The 23732-nt window shown below is 34.9% G+C and overlaps 1 protein-coding gene across 1 annotated transcript; it reads right to left on the bottom strand.

The window, feature by feature from the left end:
• Positions 1-1008: 1008 nt before the first annotated feature.
• LOC136842542 (venom carboxylesterase-6-like) lies at positions 1009-18026 on the bottom strand. The gene is given in 13 exon segments (XM_067109973.1): positions 1009-1333; positions 2558-2672; positions 3031-3133; positions 3136-3162; positions 5925-6078; positions 6425-6603; positions 7236-7386; positions 12258-12466; positions 12746-12931; positions 13089-13236; positions 13394-13546; positions 17138-17342; positions 17903-18026. Coding segments are annotated over 12 exon segments (1773 nt in total). The 5' UTR covers positions 17330-17342; positions 17903-18026; the 3' UTR covers positions 1009-1177.
• Positions 18027-23732: the final 5706 nt, after the last annotated feature.

The raw sequence follows: 23732 nt of genomic DNA, 5'->3' as shown, positions 1-23732 counted from the left end.
CAACATACGTGTTAGGCAAGAGTACAGTTGCCACTTATCAATATACGTGTTAGGCAAGAATACAGTTGCCACTTATCAATATGTGTTAAGCAAGGGTACAGTTGCCACTTATCAATATACGTGTTAGGCAAGAGTACAGTTGCCACTTATCAATATACGTGTTAGGCAAGAATACAGTTGCCACTTATCAATACGTGTTAGGCAAGAATACAGTTGCCACTTATCAATATACAGTGTTATATGCATGGGAGGGGAGAATATGTTATACAGTGACAAATACATGTTACATATGGATTATAGTAATTACACCCATATCGAAAAGAGTGTAGTCCATCATTGTGTTCATTACAAAAACAAAGAACATTTTAATGTTTTGTGTTACTTGGCTTGGTTCATGGTGCTGAGGAATGACCCACTTTTGTATACCAACTCGAGACTTTTGTTTTAAAGAGATTCAAAGAATACTCTGGAATCAGAGTGACAAATGTGGAATTCCAGCAGGGAACCCATTCTGACCCATGCTACATTATCAGTCCATACGGGAAAAGGCTTTGCTGAGTAGGCTATCTTAAAAGTAAGAATTGTTGACAGTCAAACTCAGAGGAAAAAATTGTATAGGGAAATAAAGGAAGAGAAACGTAGGAAGACAGATTTTAGCTTTACTTAACTATGTAAAAATGTAAATTGAATGTCTTCGGAGAAAGTGTCCTAATCAAAAGCCTTTGTTGACAGAAGGTCTGTGGGGGCTGTGGTGTTAGTGAAGAGAATGAAGCTTGTTCAAGGACAGGCGTGTATGATGTACACATACTTTTAGTATAATATACTTGTATATCCAGTGAATGTTGCTGAATATTTTATATTTCTTAAGTAGTAGATGAAGGGTTATTTTTACACACACTACAGTAAAGGTATTTTTCACTGTTTTGTAAACATACTATTTCATTACCGGAAACGACAGAATTCTCGACAGGTATTGAAAGAAAAGGTTGTGAAAAGAATTTCGGTAAATCAACTTCCGTTATATCTTCCATTTTACTTTCTTAGCAAGCGAGGTGCACATGGAACATTCCTCATCACAGAGCAAAAGAAAATTGAAATGCTTCATATGCCTTTAGCTTTACTCTTATAAAAGTTGGTTCCCTGCATTTTGAACCGTTACATGAACACTCCTTGATCGCTACAGCTCATTTTTTCTGAGATACTTCCTGGGACTGTTGATATTTTCCGCTCCAGTGTTTTCTTCCGTCAATGTTCGAAGCTGCTCTGCTGAAACAGAATCTGGGTGCAAGATGTAGTTGAGTTTTGTTGGCAGACTTTCTAGGAACTTTCGTACCTGTGAAAAAGAATATTCTGATAATAATATTGCAACAGATATATACAAACAAAAATTAAAGTTGGTTTTCAAATAATTAGGCAGTCTAACCAGACCGCTGCGCAATGCACACAGAATTTTGTTAGAATGAATAACTTTAGACTGACTATATAGCAGCTCTTTAAGATTCAAGAAATATAAAAACCCTTAGGTAACTTGAAACTGCAGACAACTAACCCATTGTTAGTTTTCTGTAATTCCCCTTACAATTTTTAAATTAGCTTCCACCTCGCACTGATTTGGTTGAAAAGCAATATTCTGGTGCTGTTTCTAGGTCATACACATATCCACCTATGGTCGCTGCTTTAGTCTAAGTGTCATTTTTAAGCTTATCAATTAAGACATTGCTCTCCTTAAGCGCATCGGTCCATTGGTCACAAAGTTTTGCTGTCACGTGTCATTGATGATTTGCTGTCCACTTATGTGTATTTTGAAAAGTTCATTTGAAACTTTTGAAAAAATCGCTTACTGCTAGAACAGACAACCACCTGTCTGTTTGAAATTCTTTTGGTCAAGGGAGACCTTTCAGAATGCCTGCCCTGTGTGGTTTAGATACTTTAAGGCAACCCCGCCCGGTTATTTATATCTGAGAGACAACTTTTTATGCTCTCTCTTACTATGAAGTCTACAAAACGAGAAGGTTTCATGTTTGCCTGCATTCTTATCTAGATTCTGACTGAGGAGTCTCAGGCACTGAAGTACTACAGAAAGTTGTAGAGACCAAACATCTCATCACCTCACCCTTCAAAAGCCACCTTTTATATTATTATATATATAAATGGAAGTTAACAAGGTGATATATCTTTTTCTATAACTTGTAAGATTCTTTAATTTCATTTGTAATTACGCTGTTTATACTAATAGTATCTCATTCTGTGTTTGTTAGTTGGTCATACCCTTTGGTAATGTGTACTGGTAACAGAGCCAAAATGTGGAACCTGCTGAGAGAATGATTTTTATATTTAAATGAGAAGATGAAAGAACACAATTATAAGAGTTCTTGTCCTGTGCGAAATTACTCGAGTCAAGAAATCATGTTGTAAAGAAAAGCTGAAAGAATATAACGCTAGATTTTGTAAATTGGAGTAAGGGTTTTCGATATCAAACCTAGTCTCAGGAAAGATATACAAATACGACTACCTATGGTGCTTGATGTCACGGAGAGCTACAGCATTTATTGATTACCTCCTGTCTCTTATCCTCTTCCATGACGGGTGATGGCACAAGGGAAAGATGGACAAAGTAATCTTCACTAGCAGGTTTCCAAGTGAACCCCAATGAATTATCTGGTGTTGGATTTCTGCAACGAAAAATGAATATAGTATTGCATAAGCACTTTTTTTATCACAGTTTTTATACGGACCTTGAGTTATATTTCTAATAGTATATTTAACTTGCATCTAATCTTTTGTGTGAATTGGACCAATTTGCAAGAGTCAAGAAACTTTTCTCTGGATTGGTGGTTTCAACAAATTCAGGATGTTTATAATAATATAATCACAACGAAAACGTACAGTGATTCTGATGGTTTTGATATAGTTTCAGAGAAATGATAGCCTCAAAATCTGGCTTTACTGCAGACTATAGCACTGTCATCAGTATCATCTTCATGTCAAGGATCAGTCATACACAGGTGGGAAATACTAGCTGATACTTACCCTGTTACAGCAAAGTTATACCAAAGTTTTGTGATAATTTTTCTTAATCTCAGATCTTCTTCTCTCTCAAGAGGCTTCCAGTAAGTCTTATCACCAGTAAAAGGTAGAATAAATCATCAGCATGACAAACCCTGAAAAGGTGTTCAATGCTAAGTGAAATTTATGAAATTAATGGCATTTGCTTCATTGAAACAGATTTTATGGGGAACTGTACCATTCGATTCCAATTACTTGTGGTTAAACATGTCTTCTTATGATAGTAACAGTCAAGGCAAAAACTTAAGGGCACATATGAATGAAAATATAAATAAATAAATGTGAATCTGTTCAGCATAAGAGAACCAGTCTGCCATTGAAGGAAAAAGAAGCTGTGGCATGGAGAAGTATATCAAATATTTGAAATTTTAAAGTAAAAAGCAAAGAACAGGGAAAAGACTAAGCAAAGCTGGGTGAATGTATCTTTTCACCTAGAATGATTTTGTTCAGCATTACTCTGAAAAGAAAGTTGGAAGTAGCAAATGACAGGAAAGCGGACCTAAATAACGCACCAATTACCCAAGACTGTTAGAGTGCAAGGTACAGAATCTATGGTAGAACTCATGATTTGAAGATATAGTCATTTGTTCATCGCCCGAAGCTAAATATGGCGTCTAGAATATCCCAGCTACATCAAATTGTGATAATGATATTCTTATATGTAAAATATATATGGAAGAACTGATCAGGCTGCTCACAGTCTCTGAGCTTCTGAGTCTGGCATGTGCTGCGTTAATCGCGAATGTGGAGTTGGCATGAAGCTCTTGAGAGCAATATCCAAACTAACATGCACAGACCAAACAGTAGGCAGTGAAGTTACAAAGGTGAAGTGAATCCAGGCTGGAAGGAAGGGTTGGGTCCTCGGTTATATTTCTAATAGTATATTTAACTTGTATATAATCTTTTGCGTGAAATAGACCAAATTTGCAAGACTCGAGAAACTTTTCTGTGGATTGGGGGTTCCAACAAATTCAGGATGTTTATAATAATATAATCACAAAGCCTTAATTCGACTTACCATGAACCTAACTATGCCAGCCCTACTCAATGCCATTGGCAAACCTAGACAAATAGGGAGGGATAGAGATAGGAAGGGCATCCCTACTAAAACATCTGCCAAAACTAGGTATGAAATTAGCCGTTCCAGAGAAAAAAGAGATGGAGGAGGCTCATTAAAATCAGTGACCCTTCTAGAACGGATCTTAGAAGAAGAAGGATTCGATTATAAAGGTATATAAAAAGTCTCCCAAGACGTGAGAACAGTGTTTAAATGAAAACACGGAAGAGCTTTTCATAAATATGCCTGGAAAGGGGCTCCGAGCTTCCCAGAGTCACAATCTATTTCAGAGGCTTTAATAAAGTTGACTAATGATTTGATTAGTGTTTGCCGGGGACTGGTCAGTCGATTTCTGAAATAACTCCCATTTTTTTCTCCTCTGTTCTATGAATGATGAAGCACGAACCAGTTATCCTGTTAGTCGTAAGGTCCACTGCATTGATTACAGCACAGCTAAGGTTTCTCTAAGTTTAGCAGTAAACACCTACTTTAACCGATAAATTGTTTGATTTAATAGTTCATTCATCTGCCTTCAGCATATTATTACGTTAATGTGCATTCTATTACTTAATTACATATCGACCATAACATGATACCCAGTTGTACAAATGAAGACTTTTTTTCAAGACATTATGGAAAAACGATTTCCTTACCAAGTCTTATATTGTGATCACATATATTATTTGATAGGATGACATTTTGATACACGTTTCATTCACGAGTTGAATGATCTTGTTTGAAGTTCCGCTGAGGTCCATTTTTGTTTGTGGGTTTAATTATTTAATCGTTAACTAGTTTTCTAACTATTCATTCATAGATTTGATATTAACTAAACATTAATTCGATTTCTCCTTCATCCCCCTTTCCTTTACTGTTGGTGTTCGTCTTTCCCATGTAGGTATTCAGTTTTTGAGAGCTTGTCATTCCATGTAGGTATTCAGTTTTTGAGAGCTTGTCATCCCATGTAGGTATTCAGTTTTTGAGAACTTGTCATCCGATGTAGGTATTCAGTTTTTGAGAGCTTGTCATCCCATGTAGGTATTCAGTTTTTGAGAACTTGTCATCCGATGTAGGTATTCAGTTTTGAGAGCTTGTCATCCCATGTAGGTATTCAGTTTTGAGAACTTGTCATCCGATGTAGGTATTCAGTTTTTGAGAGCTTGTCATCCCATGTAGGTATTCAGTTTTTGAGAGCTTGTCATCCCATGTAGGTATTCAGTTTTTGAGAGCTTGTCATCCCATGTAGGTATTCAGTTTTTGAGAGCCTGTCATCCCATGTAGGTATTCAGTTTTTGAGAGCTTGTCATCCCATGTAGGTATTCAGTTTTTGAGAGCTTGTCATCCCATGTAGGTATTCAGTTTTTGAGAGCTTGTCATTCCATGTAGGTATTCAGTTTTTGAGAGCTTGTCATCCCATGTAGGTATTCAGTTTTTGAGAACTTGTCATCCGATGTAGGTATTCAGTTTTTGAGAGCTTGTCATCCCATGTAGGTATTCAGTTTTTGAGAACTTGTCATCCGATGTAGGTATTCAGTTTTTGAGAGCTTGTCATCCCATGTAGGTATTCAGTTTTGAGAACTTGTCATCCGATGTAGGTATTCAGTTTTTGAGAGCTTGTCATCCCATGTAGGTATTCAGTTTTTGAGAGCTTGTCATCCGATGTAGGTATTCAGTTTTTGAGAGCTTGTCATCCCATGTAGGTATTCAGTTTTTGTGAGCTTGTCATCCAAGTTCATGGCGTTTAACTTATTCCATAATGTATACACATAATGGCTACTTTGATTCCAGTATCTACACTTACATTTCTCACCAAGACCTGCACTGTAGTAATCACCGAGGGATCGCTGTCCTCTGTGGTTTAACTCATACAGATAAATGGGAACTTCAGGGGAAGTTTTGGTGTGGAACTTGGCAACCAGATCATGTCCTAATACGAACTGCCAGTCACCATACATCTGTAAAATGAAATCCCAAAGCTAATTAAAGATCTAGCCTCACCCTTTGAATACGTTAATAACAGTTGAGCCTAAATATTGCAACAGGATCAAGGGAATGCCTGGAAGAGTAGAGGTTACCAAAATATAGCTGTTTTATGTTATTTTGCTGAAAATATTGGTAAGGCATAGACAAATTCCGTCCATCGTAACATGATCATTCAAATATCTGTAGGCTAAAATGTGAGAGACCAAGTACTGTGTGTGGCAACATTTCTAAGGAATATTAATCCTATTTCCACGAAGAAATATTAATCCTATTTCTTCAAGGGTATGCAACAGGAAAAGCACAAACCATTCCACTTACTTCACAAAGATTATCAGCGTCTTCAGAACTGACTTTTACCCCACCGACATAATGATAAAAAATCCGCTGAGCTAACTGTGTTGGTGATGCATCTCCATCACGGATATCTAGTGAGGCTGGTCCCATCTCCTTGAAGTTATTCAAGAGGTCTTGTCTGAGAGCCTCATTCGAAAATAATGCTGGAAAGAAAAAGATGTGTGTTAATTCTAAGTGTATTGTTATACATAGGTTTTAGGTTTATTTGAATTATATTTTGTCGCATTTGGAATTTTGAAGTAATACCGATAAGTTTCGACAAAAGTAATTTACAAGAAAAGAAACTCTTTTGGACTTATAAAAATCCAAGGGTAGCACTTACTAGTTATCAGCGGTGGTTTAGGTATACAGTTCCTAGGAGTCAGTAGGATTATAATTACAATTTTATAAAAAAAATCACACCTGGCTTCGTGTAACTTCCCTTAGGAAATGTGTTCATGACGAGGAATAGATTGGTTTTAGACATTACTTTAGTTTAGCCGTTGGGTTTGGTGCTCAGCAATATTAGCTTGGTCTAGGATAAATTAATTTTTTTAATTTTCAGATAATACCGGTTGAAAGTTAGTTGCCATGATTACTAAGGACAACTGTTAAAGGAAAATTATCTCATCAAATTAAGATTCCAAAAGGTGGCTATCTAGATGTAAAATACATAATAAAACTAGAGCATTGTGCAAATCGTGGGATGTAGTTTTAAACTAATAAAGCCATGATGATATGTGAAAACAACAAATACCACAAAACTGATTTTCTAAATTTTAATTTGTGTACTCACGAAAGACAAAGAGTCCTCCTTCGTGGGAAGTAACACCTGACATGAGGTTTACTTTGTTGTAACGGCCTTCTTTCACCAGGACTTCTGGTTCTGCTGGTAAATAATCTCCGTCCACTCTTGGACCTAGTAGGACAGGATTGAAGTTCCAGTGCTGAACGAAAAATAAGGTGGTGCATAGTAATTGAAATAATGCAGTTTAAATATACCATATCTTCTTTTCCTGTGGAATTAAAGAGCTTAATCTAATATTATTTCAATCATATTCGAATAAGTGTATTTTAGTAGACATCCAATGGTGAGGCATAACAAGCATAGTTGAAATACCTGCATGTAAAGCTACCCAGAGACGGAAACTAAATTTAAGTGACGTAATTGCCTCTCATACGGTATCCTTAATTCGAAAGTTATATTAAGGTTAAGGAAGGTAGTTTTGGAATATAGCCTCTCAAGATATTTCAAATTTCTGATTATATTAGGATTTTAAAAAAGAAACATTTCACTGAGATCAAAGATCTACATCTACCACTTGGTTTCTCAGGTAGATTCTGCATTACAAAGTATTAATGCCTGCCAAAGTTTATGGTTTAGTTGGTTTTAATCTTTTTATGTCATGAAATACTAGTTGAATAATGGACACTTTTAACTAAAAGATCTGAATAAAAATGAAAGGGAGTAAAGAAGAATCAAAAAACATAAAAAATCTTCATGTTTGAAAGGAAATATCTCGCAGTTTTTAACAAAAGTACATACACACGCACCTTTCTACGTGGCTACTGTTCTTTTGGTCAAGAAAGTATTCTTGCCAGGATTAACACTCTAAAGGGAAAAAGCCGTAAAAAGATAGAAATACTGAGCACTACACAACTGTTGCTTAGCAGTAAAAGCTTTGTGCCTTAGAAGTTTGTTTGTATATTATTTTATATATATTTATATTATATATACATATATATATACATATATACATATATACACATATACATATATATATATATATATATATATATATATATATATATATATATATATATATATATATATATATATATATATATATATAAATATCACTCCCTTTCAACAAGGAGGTTAAAGATACTCCTCAAAAATTAAATATTGAAAAACATGGGTACAATATTGTATTCCAGTACCCTAACACAGTTGGAAGAAAAATCATAAAAGCAACCCTGTAAAATCGTCCGAAGATATTGGTGTTTATGCTGTTGTTGCTTAGATTGTGATTCTTGCTTTATCGGTGAAAGTGGTCGTTCGTTTGGTAAACGGAAAAATTAACATATTTCAGCATGTAAATTGGGAATAATTACAGCTCTATAACTAGACACGCCTGGGAAAAGGATCATAGAATATAAATTGTAAAAATGGTCAAGTTGTGTATAAATGGTCCACCAGATGATGTATTGAAGGAGCCCTCATTTCGTTAAATAATACCTTTGATGGAAAGTTGGGCCTTGTTGAAAATAGTAATATAAGTGAAGAAATTTGTAGATGTGCTGGTATTCGTAATTATAGAAATATACCTAGTCAGCTGAATTCTTCCCTAAATCAAAGTCATAATTTGGAACAAAATCACCTTGTTGGCTCTTTAGCGGAAGACTCCAGGTTTTTTCCGCCATGAAGACCTCGTAGAATTTTAGAATTGACAAGGGCCCAACAACCTGATTAAATAGTTTTATTTTTATGTAATGTTTGTGTGCATTTATAGTTTCCTGCTTTATTTTGTTTCTTGAGTTGTATATGTACTCCATTTTAGTGATAAAGTCCACAGCAGATGGACGAAAGTTATAACCTCTATACATTTATATTTTTAATATACTATGTTCTGTAACAGGAATTTCATTGTGGACTTTACCTAACACACACACATACATTGTGTATATATATATATATATATATATATATATATATATATATATATATATATATATATATATATTATATAATATATATATACAGATATATATATATAAATATATATATATATTTATATATATATATTTATTAGTAGACTTATAAATATATATATATCTATATATATAGATTTTCTTGACCGACAGATGAGATTATTTCTTTTTTTGCTTGTAAGCAGAGACAATTGTTTGATGTGCACATCTCTGAGTCATCATTGAGTGTTCTGCATAACATAAATAGGTTGGTAAAATGTTTGTAATCAGAGCAGAATAGTAGGTTATTGATCACAAACACCACTTCTGATTGACTAATGGCCTACTAAGGTTAAGATGCAAACGTGTCCTGGAGTCAACTGATTTATCCTCGCGATCAATACAGGTAGGTCAGTTGGTTGTAAGGCACTCACTGTCAGGTGTTACCCAGGTGACTGGAAATTGCTCCGTGATTGACTGCTGAATCTGGTGGTTAAACCTAGCTTTGGCAGCAAGGCTTGGTGCTTACATCCTTGTGACTAGATGCATGACTCTCTCAGCCTCTCTCTTCCTCAGTGTAAGGGAAGAGATATGTAGGTAGTTGATAACAAACAATAAACCCCCTTCCATTGCTGCCCTACAACTTTGTGTCCCTCCCAAACTAAAACATGGCCAGTAAAACCAAATACTGAGCACAATATTCCTGTCTAGTTCTCCCTGAGAGTGCCAAAAGATTATTTCTGCAGCATGGCAGATGTAAAACTCAGTTCTTGAACCAAACCCTGGTGACTAACAGACTTAATATGGCTGAATCTACCGATGAGAAATAATCATGCAATGCCTGAAGCATATATGAGATGTAATCACACAAAAGCACAAACTTAAACACTCTAAGTTTCTATCTGCTCCCTTTCTCGACAACTGAGCCACCTGTCTGGGCCTGGAGAGCAGAGTTACTGTTCCACCTCCAATATCTCTAGTTCAACAAAGAAGCAGACTATGTCCATGAGACAGACTATGTCCTTGAGGTAATCCTCGACACTCAATTCCACGGCATTGTTTGCTGGCTGGACACACGGGGGAAAAGATTGCCTGAAAAGAACTCAACCAGTTTTTCATCAGAGAATTTTCCTTTTCACCACTCACCCATGCCAGACAGTTCCTTGATCTCCTTGGCATGCCACTGGGGAACACAGAGTTTGATGCAGATGGCAAACCACAGGTCGACGTCACTAGTGAGATTTGGCTGCACTGTCTACTTACATTTTAACATCTGTGCCAACATTCTTACCAGCAAAGATATACCCACAGTGTACCTTTTAAAAGTGGCAGGCAGATTACTGGTGCCTCCATAGCGTTGCAGTACACAACCCCAGCCACCTATGAGACCAGTGATGACCACCACAAAATGACGAAGGACAAGCTTATAAAGATGTCTGTATAAGGTGTGGTGAAAGGGATGCCCCAGCTGCCTGTGCTGTGCAGCTATCACCATAGATTTGAAACAAAGCAAGAAAACTGTCTCAAGCTTCATCTAGAATGGCCACCCAAAGAAGTAACAGTGATTGCTAAGACACGTCCATGGTCCTACTCCACCAGATTTAAGTCACCTTCAGCACCTCATGCAAGAAGTTCCTGGTGACATGGGCACCTTAAGGCTGATAGTGCCAGTGTCAGAAATCAACCTCCAGTGGCTGTCCAATACCTGGCTGCAGCTTGTAGGGCAATCTATAGCCACTGAAGCCTCATCTTGCACTAAATGTAAACAAAATATGGATGGGAATTTATTGCCACTGCTGTCCAAATGCCCTGCTTAGTGCCGACTTTCTTGGGCACTACAGGCTGCTTGTGAACGTGATCCACTACTGCCTTATAGACTTAACTACTTTCCAAACAACACAGTTCTCTTTGGGGCCTAAACAGGTGCCCATCTCTTAGGTAGGAATCACCAACGTACGCCACCTCTTGCAGGAGTTCTCTGACGTCTTTCAGCCATAACTTCGTCAAACATCCAGGGCACCCATGAAAACGGTATCTTCCATCATACCATAACAAAGGTCCCTGGTCCACTCCAAGTTCCGCTACCTGCCACATGAGAAACTACTCATTTCTAAAAAAGCCATCTGACAAATGGGGCAGATGGGCCTTTGCCGGAAGAACTCTAACCCCTGGGCTTCATCACTCCTCACAGTCAAGAAACTGGTCAGAGCATGGCGCTCCTGCAGAAGATAAAGACTCATTTAACTTTTCACACATTGATAAAAAGAATGTTTTATATGAAAAATTAGTTATTCAGTCTTCACGACTGATGCTTCTACATATTACTGGATGCTGTGTTCTTATTCACCAGTTCCGATCTATCTGTAGAAAGCAACATATAATTTGAGAATGTCTGTATGATAATTAGAGGCTTTCATAGAGAAATTAGGACAGCCTGTGGGATTTAAGGTTGCTCTGACCTTAGGTCCATGCCTAAAATTCTGAGCACTATTATACATAGTTATGCTAAAGGTGTCCGATTGTATCTTTATTTCTGTGGTATTGTAGATTTCCCATAGTGTCGTAGAATCACTTCCTAAGCATATATTCTCAAAAGGTTCTCAGTGCACTATTGGCAATAATATTCCCATAACTGGAGAAGAAATCAGGATGAAGTAACTGAAGACCTTGAGTTGCTGTTTTGTGTGAGTGTAATTATTTTTGTAATGCTTATGGTTTTTTCCTGGCAAGCTATATTGTAGTAGATTACGATTGTTTTTAACTGGTTTTTCAATGGATGCACCCCTTTGTCATGATCTGATATGTGGATGAAGTACAATCTATACATGCAAGAAATTTATAATAATGAACCGGTTCTTAAGGCATCTATTAATATAGAATAATCACTACGGTTTTGAGCCTCACTAGGCTTCTCCTCAGGTGAAATTGCAGTGATTATTCTAGGTTGAAGGATGCGCTAAGTTAATAGTACTGGTTCATTTAATGTCTTGTTTTGTTACAAAAATCATGCAATATTGTTGTTCCAAATGCTAAATTTTATGTTAAAAACAATTCTGACTAATGTGGACTCATATACTCGTACTATCGACTTACTTGGATCAAATTCACTTATAACATTAATACGTACAATATGGTCCTGAAGACTAAGAGTAAGATTAACAACATCAATCCTTTGAAGACAAGAAAGAAGAGATTCGCTGGCTTGCTCACTGGGTACACTGAAACCTTGACAACCGAAGCGTTTTCCCGTGTGCATTGCTACTTCCCAAAACGCACCACCCATTGCCCAGGGGCTAAATAATGTTCCAGACTGCATAATTCCTCTAGAAAACAGACCTGTGAGAGGAAAGAAAGTCTGGCAGTAATGCAAAAGGTCTGTCAGTAACACTGGAATTCCAAATCCTTAACTAGCGTGAGAGGAGAAATCCACTTGCAAACTGACTAATTTCTTGATGAGTTAAGATGAAATCATTTATATCAATTTTTGTCAGAAATTACTTATTTAGAGTCAAACATGAAACAGAATAATGTTCTTAGTTATAATCATGCCATAGAACCATAGTTTGTCTTCATCAAGAATTTTTTTTTTAATGATTTCAGTTAGTTTTATCATACCTTTGGAATAAGGCGAAAGAACATGAAAATGGACAGAGGCTCCACCAGCGCTTTCTCCAAATATAGTGACACGAGTTTTATCACCACCAAAGTAATGAATATTCTCTTGTATCCATTGCAGAGCTAACACTTGGTCCTTCACACCAAAGTTCCCTGGGATGACGTCATCTTCGGTGGACAGAAAACCTGTGTGGACACATTACTTATGCTCAGATTATCGCAATTTTTTTTTAAGGATATTAGTAATATTTTCCCAAAGACACTGAAGGGAATGGCTGTAAAAGGTCATTACGCTCACATATGATGTGGAAATTTTTTCTACAACAGAAAAACAAATACCCACCAAGAATTCCAAGCCTGTACTGAATGATAACGAACACAACGCCCTCGTTCATGAGAACGTATGGTGCATACCAATTGATGCCTCCAGAAAAAAAGGCTCCGCCGTGAATAAAAACCATCACTGGTAAGGCAGCGTCTTCTTCATTTGGCTGGAGGGAAGGTAAAGACATCACAATGAAACCATTTGCACAGAAGTTATAACAATCAAAAGTTTTTCTTGTGTCGAGTCCAGTGATATTGTTCCTTCAAAATTAATGTTATTTCATACACTAATCTTATTTTGTACCTCAGTTTTTCAAAACTGACCTTGCTGGTAAATATGCTTAAATATAAGCAATCTTCATTTCCATCATAAACTATCGTCCTCACTGTAGCTTCAATGAATGATATTTGTGAACAAGTTTCAGGAACTACCGATCCATTCTTTACACCACTCCAACTTTTGACAGGGACAGGGTCCTGAAATGACGATTATTAATTTTTAGTACATATTACAAATAAAAATATGATTAAAACACATATTTCCGCACCGAGAGAACAAAGTAGTACTGTATCTTATTTAACCTTAAAAGCAAGTAATAGAATATGACCTAAGAATATTCAGTAAAGAATTTTTTGTCTCGAAGTGCACAGAAATAGGGAAAGAAATACGATGTATAATTCTGAGAATAATGAAATGATGTATTACATCATTCAGTGATACTGTAAACAAAGCATTCAAGCACATTTCATTTTAGTGAAGCATAACATTTTTCAGTTTCATTGAAAATGCATAAAATATGACTGCTCGGGGAAAGACCAAGTTTGATAATATCTTGAAAGACAGACTGTTAACCTGTAACCAAATTTTGAGGTAATAGCCCAAGCAGTCTTGGGGCCCAGGCCGGGTTTTTGGATGGTAGATGTGCCCTTTGGTAAATTATTTAGGGTGCATGTAGGCTTCTAAGGTGGCAGCAATGGTGACAAAGTCAGACTTTTGTACCTCTTTCGAAAAACAAGGTTTTGTACATGTGGAAAAATGATAAAATATATTATCAAGATTTTACTCAAGTGTTTTACCCATGTACATATGGGGAGTTGAAGGTGTTGAGAACGCACTTCTTTAACCTAACGGATGATCACGTTACCACATATTCAAATGACTAATTCATACAAACAGATATGAAATTGTACTCTTATGATTTGTCATTTATGATACCCTTTGCATTTTACTTTTAGGAAGTACCCTGTTCACATGTCGACCTCATTAGGTGAACAAATTTAGAGGTTTGCAAAGGCATGCAAAAATATAGTCTAGTATGCAGATCATGGCATGTATTGACAAATACACACATTATTATTCATTAATAACAAAACTTATACATTATACAAAATCTGAGTATATCTTACTGCATATAATGCATACATTCCAAAATATTAGCAAAATACAAACTTATATATGACATATGCACTCCTTAGCTCATATGACGCAATGTTATATTCTATTATCCTGTTTGACCAAATAGTTTTGGAATATTGCATTTTCAGATTACGAGCTGATGCAGATACATACCAAGTGATGTTATTACATCATTCATCATTTATCATTCATAAATACCTTGACTTTCACTTTGAGCAAATATCCCTTCCTATATCTCAGCATCATCAGTCAAAACACAAAACACTGACTTTGATTTACTGTCTGTACTAACGAATCTATGTGTTATCCACTGATAGTAAAAATGTAATATATTAAATAAACCAAAAATAAATAAATGCACAAATAAAATAAAGAAGGAGCATTTTACTGCCCATATACTACAATGTTAGCAAAATACGAATGAAAACAGTTCTCAAAACACACACACACGCGCAGACACACACAAACACACACACAAAAGAGCAAGAAATACTGAAGGTGAAAGATAATACTGTATCACATATTTTACAGTTGTACAACATTATCCCTAAGTGTGCCGTTTTCTCAACTTTTGGAGGTGCCACTGACATATTTAAACAATTAAGCAGAGAAAATATTTATAATTGTTAAATGTAAATTATAGCAGTTTAGGATGCAAAAAATGTTAAAAGTATGTGAATGTGAAAGTCGACTGAAGTTTCACACCATTTCAGCATATTTACCGGGACAAGTATTACATGATATGGAAAAGCTTAGATGACCACATCCCCCTTGAATTTACTTCTTAGGGTCCATTCCTTCATATAAAAGCCTCAAATCTTTCCTGTACGTAGGGTGCTGCCAATTTCAAAATGTGGTGGGTTTTCCATTTGGGCCCCAGGAAAGTTCCTGTATTCCTTTCATAGCAGAATTGTTAATGATGTGGTACAAGCATAAGACTTAGGGGAGTTGTAGATTCCGCAAATATGGCGCTCAAATGAAGGAAAATAATACAGGAGTTCATTGTAAATTAAAAGACATCCTTGTCTGAGAGCCTGTTCGTTATCAAGGAAAAAATCGAGATATCTTGGAGTAGTAAATAATGACTAGGTCAAGCAACAATTTGACTTCAGAATTCTATTACTTCAGAAATAATAGCTAATCCTGGTGAAATGTTATTCCATCATACTAAAAAATGACAATATAGGCTCACTGTAAATATAAGAAATCGCTGCTTATAATAACTATTAAAAATTCTAAATTATTAGAGAACGAATATTACTTTAGTTCACCGACCAGCTTTATTCTATTATTGCGCTTCTTCAGAAATGCTTGCTAATTTTGGCTAACTGATACACCACCATAACCAGATTCCTTAAAATATTGTTCAAAGTGAGTTTCTGCGCACAGAAGACAACTTTTGGGCAAGGATAAAATTTCAACTTTTATGTACTTCGTTAATTTGACTCGAAATTAAATATGATAACAATTTGTAATTACATTTCGATCTTTTGTATAAATTTCTCTTATGTTTTCCAATGTCGGACCTTGGCTCCCTACTGGAGGTGTAGCGATACCACCATCAGGCACCAGGAATGTCACTTTCTTCAGATCTGAGGCCAGTACGTCGTTCCTATAGTGAAATTCTAGATGAACATTTTTCTTTTTTGTAGATATTATTGTCCCCCATAAACAACAAAGTAATGCTGTGATTCCGGAAGACCACTTTTGGCAAATCTGACGCATCAGAACATTTCTTGGGTCAAATAACCGCTAGCGGGATCCATCTCTCTCTTCCAAAAATTGCCATTATGGGATCCTATACATTAATCATATATGCAACCACCAATGGCTTTACTTTCATCAGATCTTTTCTGTTCTAAAAGTTGCTGCATATGGGCTCACGCAAGTAACCAACAAACAATGATATGCAGTAATTCCACTTTCAGCCACAAGATGCCCAATATTTGTCAGTGAATTTATAGCGCGTGACTAGTGCACACTTGGCTAATGAAGTAACAATTCTTTTGTCATCTTGAAGTGTTCATAATTTATTGGGTAGCATAACTGAAAACAATATTGTTTGCTGACTTTCTTTCCTAGGTTACAATGCTTCCTTAACATGGGTCAGTGCTCTAAACACACATGTGAATCCCAGCTTCTTCCAAGTGGCTTATCATTTGTTAAGGATATCTATTTGATACCTAATTATTATACAATTTTCTGTCATTAAGAAAATTTTTTTAATTGGCAGAAACTCGAAACTCTCAAAGTTGCAAGACTTGATGAGGAAAGTGATAATGAAAGGGACTTAACAGAACTTAAGTAGTATGGTAATAATCTTGTGCACTAAAGTTGAACAATAACAAACTTCGATGTGATCTTAAAAGACGATCTTTTGAAACTCACTCGCCAAGTATGATAAAAGCTAGGGCAAAGTTCAGTTCCTTAGATGCTGATCAAGATGGAAACTTTTGTGATGCGGTCGCAAATAGTTTGAGGTGCTCTGTATCTCCATCAAGCTTCGCTGTTGTATCACAGTGTGTAAAAACATTTGCTAAGAACCTGTGTTACTAGTTTTGGAGTTTTTCGGATCCAGGCTTAAATGTATCAAGAAGGATAAGGTAAAATTATTTCTTCTAAATTCTTTTAAATCAAACAAACGAACTCACCTTTAGTCGGAGACTTCCAATCGGTGGCTGTGCATAAGGCACAGAATGGAAAGAATAAAATGGGTTTCCTTCCGTGGATTGCTCCTTGAAACCAGATATCTTTCCTAGTCGAGTTGACACGATCACACTGTTATCTCCTTCAGACAGAAGTATTGTAGCCATGAGCACTAGCAGAAATCCAGTGACTCCCATTTTTACGTTTCATCTAAGAAAAATGTGTTTTGGTTTAAGAATATATGCATGTGAGATGGATAATGCATGCTAAATGGGTGCATATATATAAATCTGTAAATGTTTCGATTCCACTTTTATGGAATAATGAAAAAAAATGAACCTCCTTATTTCATATTAATATCAAGACAACCCTGGCATATTTAAACAAAGTGTTGTATTCGTCATTAGCAACAAGGGAAACTAAAACTACTTTGTAACCTTAACTTGTGCAGACTGCAACGTTTCGGGAAAAAAAAAAATTGTAGCCAATTGACCAGTGGTCTTGACTGAGGAGATAAGAGAAAAGGAAACGTGTCTACGAGAAGAGAGAACATATAAATAGAAGGAAGGGTTCTAAACAACAAAAAGGAAGACAGCTCAAATAACGGAACTTTTGTGTAAATAAATGGGAAGGATCTGCTTCAGGACAGCTGAAAACGACGATAATGGGTTAGGTCAAAAGGCAGACGAAAGATGGTATTTAACGTAGGTCACGTGTGTTTTCTGTATTTCAAGATAAAAGGGACCATTATTACAGCAAGAGTTTCTCACCTAAAGCAGCAACACTGAGCTATGATAACATCCAAGCACCGACACACTGTCAATACGGCGGTCTGAGCCCTTCTCTGGCATCGAAAATTCTAGCTGTGGGGGTTAACGATAAGCAAGACTCGCGCGTGAAAGCTTGATGCCTCTCACCACTATCCTGCCAACTATTGCTTTGTAGACGCAAGATTCATTAATACATTCATTTGAAGAGTCATTTGTAAATGATTAGGCATCAGAAATCATGCGAGATGAAGTAAAGATATTAGCTGTTATGAATTAATGGGCCGTCAAACGAGAAATTTAGCGTTGGCATTGAGCTTTCTCCGGTCACAAGTAAGGCAAATGCCAGTTTTTAATTTTCATTTACAAACAAAATCGGCTATCAGCAATCACTGCAAATTAAAAATAATCACAACTTTATGTTACTTGCACAGTAAGAAAAAATCCATAGTTAAAGAGCAATTCGGTTACTGATGGATTCTAAAAAAGCGAAATGGTCTCAATTTGGCACCACTGCCGACCCATGATGCAACTCTACGTATTTATATTCATCACGATTCTTGCAGCAGGCTCGACTGTTATTATGTTATTGTGTTAATCTCTTATTTTAAAGTATAATTATGTTCGTGACAAGGCTTTACTGCACTGTCTGCTTGATGATCTTTCGAAGGAATTCTGTACACAGCGAGAAAAAAAAATCGCAATGAAGAACACGGTTTCAATATACATAGCTAAGACTGACGGAGTATAAAACCACTTAATACATAAAAGATATAATTAAGTATGAGGTTAATCATAAGATAAGGAACAACTGTCTTTGGTTAACACTAGTGCTAGATTAATCAAGGGAAAGCTAAGGACCGTATCATTAATTATCGATAATCTTTAGTTTCCTTGTGAAGAATAATGTCAAAATTATATTGATCTTGACTTAAAGTCAATTTTATTTTCATTTGTTAGCTGCACTTAAAAAAAAAAGACTGAAGAGGTTTCTGGAGACCGTTACTTAATGTCGTTATTATGCTGCTATGAAACAAGTCAAATTTATGTGAAACTCCACTGTGGTGCACAGGAAAAGTATAATTCACTGGGCCAGTTTTAAGCGGATGTTTATCTTCATTTATTCTGACATTAGATTCCTTACTCGTCCATCTAGAAGATAAATGCATCATATGACAGGATTGTGATCTAACATTATATATATATATATATATATATATATATATATATATATATATATATATATATATATATATATATATATATATATGTGTATATATATATATATTTATATATATATATATATATATATATATATATATATATATATATATATATATATATATCATATATATATATATATATATATATATATATATATATATATATATATATATATATATATATATATATATATATATATATATATATATATATATATATATATATATATATATCGACAGGGTAACGAGGGAAAGCACAGAGCATTTTCATGATTTATTGTGCTCACGTTTCACAAACCATCTCGGTTGCGTGTTCAAGGCTGTAAAAATTTGTACACCACATTACTCGTAATAACTCTTAAATTAGAATATTTCAACAAAATATATAGATTTATTACATTGACCTCCTCAGTAAAAGCAAAATATAGCAGAATAGTGAAATTTAAAAAAAACATCAGAATATAAAGAGATATAGTAAAAAACTCAAGAACGTAAAAAACTTTAAAAAAACTTAAAAAGTGTAAAAAAGAAGTAAAATAATCTTGACATCACTGGTCACATCAACATATTTAAAGTGAGACAAAATAAAATTAGTAAAAAACCAGCAGAAAAAAACAAAAAAATTAAAGGTCAAAATAAAATTAATACAGCTAAAAGAAGAAACATAAAAGCGCAAAAACACTACGGAGTAAAACACCCACCCAGCGGACAGTTTCAGAGAAACTAAACAGAAGAACCTTCAGAGACCGACAAACGAAAGACGAAGTGCAACGGCCCATTACGCAATGTACAATTGGATGGAGGAATTCTGCGAGTTTAATGGCCGTTGCACTTTCTCTTTCATTTCTCGGTCTCTGAAGGTTCTTCTGTTTAGTTTTTCTTTGAAACTGCCCGCTGGGTGGGTGTTTTACTCCGTAGTTTTTTTGCGTTTTTATGTTTCTTCTTTTAGCTGTATTAATTTTATTTTGACCTTTAATTTTTTTGTTTTTTCTGCTGGTTTTTTACTAATTTTATTTTGTCTCACTTTAAATACATTGATGTAACCAGTGATATCAAGATTATTTTACGTCTTTTTTACATTTTTAAAGTTTTTTTTTAAAGTTTTTTAAGTTTTTTACGTTCTTGAGCTTTTTCCTATATCTCTTTGTATTCTGATGTGGTTTTGTAAATTTCACTATTCTGCTATATTTTGCTTTTACTTAGAATATTTCGACAAAATATATAGATTTATTAATTGACATCCTCAGTTTTAAGTTTAACTTAAAACTGAGGATGTCAATGTAATAAATCTATATATTTTGTCGAAATATTCTAAGAGTTATTACGAGTAATGTGGTGTTCACATTTTTACAGCATTGAAAATGCAACCGAGATGGTTTGTGAAACGTCGGCACAATAAATCATGAAAATGCCCTGTGCTTTCCCTCGTTACACCGTCGATGTGGTTTTGAGCAGTGGCTCCTGTTGTGATTATACATACATATATATATATATATATGAAAATAAGAAGGCCCATAAAACACTATTTAAACGTTGAAACCATATATTTCGGGCACTTGTTTCTGTGCCCCTGTTCACTGGTAGAATATGGACAGGTGGAAAGTTACAATGGTATATATACAACAACATGAAGGTGTGGCCTTAGGCCTCCGATGTTAAGGAGGTGGCGTTTCTTAAGAAGGAGGAGATTGACCAAATTCCCTAGTGGTTTTTGGCCTCATTAGCTCCCGTTTGGCGATGGATCTGGCGGTCGCGTTTCTTGGGTCATCTTCTTCAAGAGGGGTCTGAGGATTAAAGGTGTCAATGGCGTCCGATTTCCAATGTCCTCCTGACAGGTTCATATTGTTGGTTTGATTGATGATAGCAGATTCCAGCATCTTTCTTTTGTACGGACAGCTACCTCCTTAACATCGAAGAAACGCCACCTCCTTAACATCGGAGGCCTAAGGCCACACCTTCATGTTTTTGTATATATACCATTGTAACTTTCCACCTGTCCATATTCTACCAGTGAACAGGGCACAGAAACAAGTGCCTGAAATATATGGTTTCAACGTTTAAATAGTGTTTTATGGGCCTCCTTATTTTCATATTACACTGTAGTATTACAGGAAAAGACATTCATATATATATATATATATATATATATATATATATATATATATATATATATGTATGTATATACTGCATATATATATATATATATATATATATATATATATATATATATACTACATATATATATATATATATATATATATATATATATATATATATATATATATATATATATATATATATATATATATATATATATATATATATATATATATATATATATATATATATATACACAGGGTGTCCATAAAGTCTGGGTACATAGAGGAGTTTACTATGTATTTTATTTATTTATATTATTTTCCTCCTCAGAATGAAGATGGCTCTGTCTAAAGAAGAATGAGTCGATTTGGTACTCTTAAGTGGACGAGGATGGTCTTATCGCAAAATTGCAGAAGAATTTAACCTTCGACACCCTTATTGGCAACCTGTTTGTTTTACTGCCTTCGGGAAATTGGTCAAGAAGTTTAAAGAAACAGGCAATGTCTTGGACAAACCCCGTTCCGGACGACCAAAGACTTCAGACGAAACGAAAGAGGCTGTCTTGCCCAAAGTTTATGCTAGCCCAAAGAAATCACTTTGTCGGACATCCACAGAGTTTGGTGTTCCAAGGTCAACCATCCACAGAATCCTGGGAGAGGAGAAGTTTCATCCGTACAAGTTACAGATATTGCATCACTTAAATGAAGATTACCCCGATAGACAGTTCTTCGCTGGGTGAGCGGGTTCCGTTCTCAGCTACCACTCTGTTGGTCGCGAGTTCGAATCTCCGACCGGCCAGTGAAGAACAAGAGGAATTTGTTTCTGGTGAGAGAAATTCATTTCTCGCTATAATGTGGTTCGGATTCCACAATAAGCTGTAGGTCCCATTGCTAGGTAACCAATTGGTTCTTAGCCACGTAAAAACAAATCTAATCCTTCGGGCCAGCTAGAGAGCTGTTATCAGCTCAGTGGTCTGGTTAAACTAAGATATACTTAGCTTTTAACCCTGATAGACGAATGCAGATGTGTGAATGGTTTTCAGATAAATTGGATGAAAATATCAATTTTACTAAAGACTTTGTGTTGTTCAGTGATGAAGCAATGTTTTATGTAAATGGTGAAGTCAAAAGACAGAATCTTCGATACTCAAGGCAATCCACATTGGATGGATTCATCCAAACAGCAAGGTACCCAAAAGGTGATAGTGTGGTGTGGTTAGTGGAAAGCTCATGTGCTAGGACCCTTTTTCTTTGATGAACATGTAACGGGTGAGATGTATCTGAACATGCCGAGAGACAAATTAATACCTCAAATTGAGCGCCTAGGTGAGGGACTTCCGGACTGGTTTCAGCAGGATGGGGCCCCTGCCTATTTTGCTACAGCTGTTAGAGATTGGCTGAATGACACTTTTCCTCACTGGATTGGAAGAAGAGGTCATGTGGAGTGATCCCCTCGTTCACCAGACCTTTCTCCCCTTAACTTCTTTTTCTGGGGTATGCTAAAAGAGAAAGTGTACTCGATGAAGATTACAGATTAAAACCATATGAGAGAACGCATTATCAGTCAGTGCACTGAAATCGATGGCATTGCAGACTTATTCCATTGAGTTCACCTGAATTTTGCAAAGTGCATCAAATTATGCATTGAAAATGGAGGAAATCATGTTGATAATATTGATTATCAACATTAAAATTGAATAAAATTGTTTTGTTTTAAGAAGTATGTGTTTTTACCATGTAGCCAAACTTTATGGGCACTTTATGTATATATATATATATATATATATATATATATATATATATATATATATATAATATATATATATATATATATATATATATATATATATATATATATATATATATATATATATATATATATATATATATATATATATATATATATATATATATATATGTACTTATACATATATCTACCTATCCATCATATATATATATATATATATATATATATATATATATATATATATATATATATATATATATATATATGTATGTACTTATACATATATCTATATATCTACCTATCTATCTATATATATATATATATATATATATATATATATGTATATATGTATGTATATATATATGTATATATGTATATATGTATATATATATATATATATATATATATATATGTATATATACATACATATATTTATAATAAGTAAATATATATCTGCATAAATATATTTATAAATAAACAAATATATATATGTATATATATACATATATTTATAGATAAATAAATAAATATGCATATATATATATTATATATATATATATATATATATATATATTTTATATATATATATATATATATATATATATATATATATATATATATATATATATATATATATGTGTGTGTGTGTGTGTGTGTGTGTGTGTGTGTGTGTGTGTGTGTGTGTGTAATGAAAGTTACCTTTCACGGTGAAATCTTGCCAGCTAACGAAACAGAAAACAGCAATTTAGTTGTTTGTAAGGAAG

This window comes from Macrobrachium rosenbergii, chromosome 10 (assembly GCF_040412425.1).
Source record: "Macrobrachium rosenbergii isolate ZJJX-2024 chromosome 10, ASM4041242v1, whole genome shotgun sequence".
NCBI classification, from domain to species: Eukaryota; Metazoa; Arthropoda; class Malacostraca; order Decapoda; family Palaemonidae; genus Macrobrachium; species Macrobrachium rosenbergii.
This window is presented reverse-complemented; position numbering and strand designations above follow the sequence as displayed.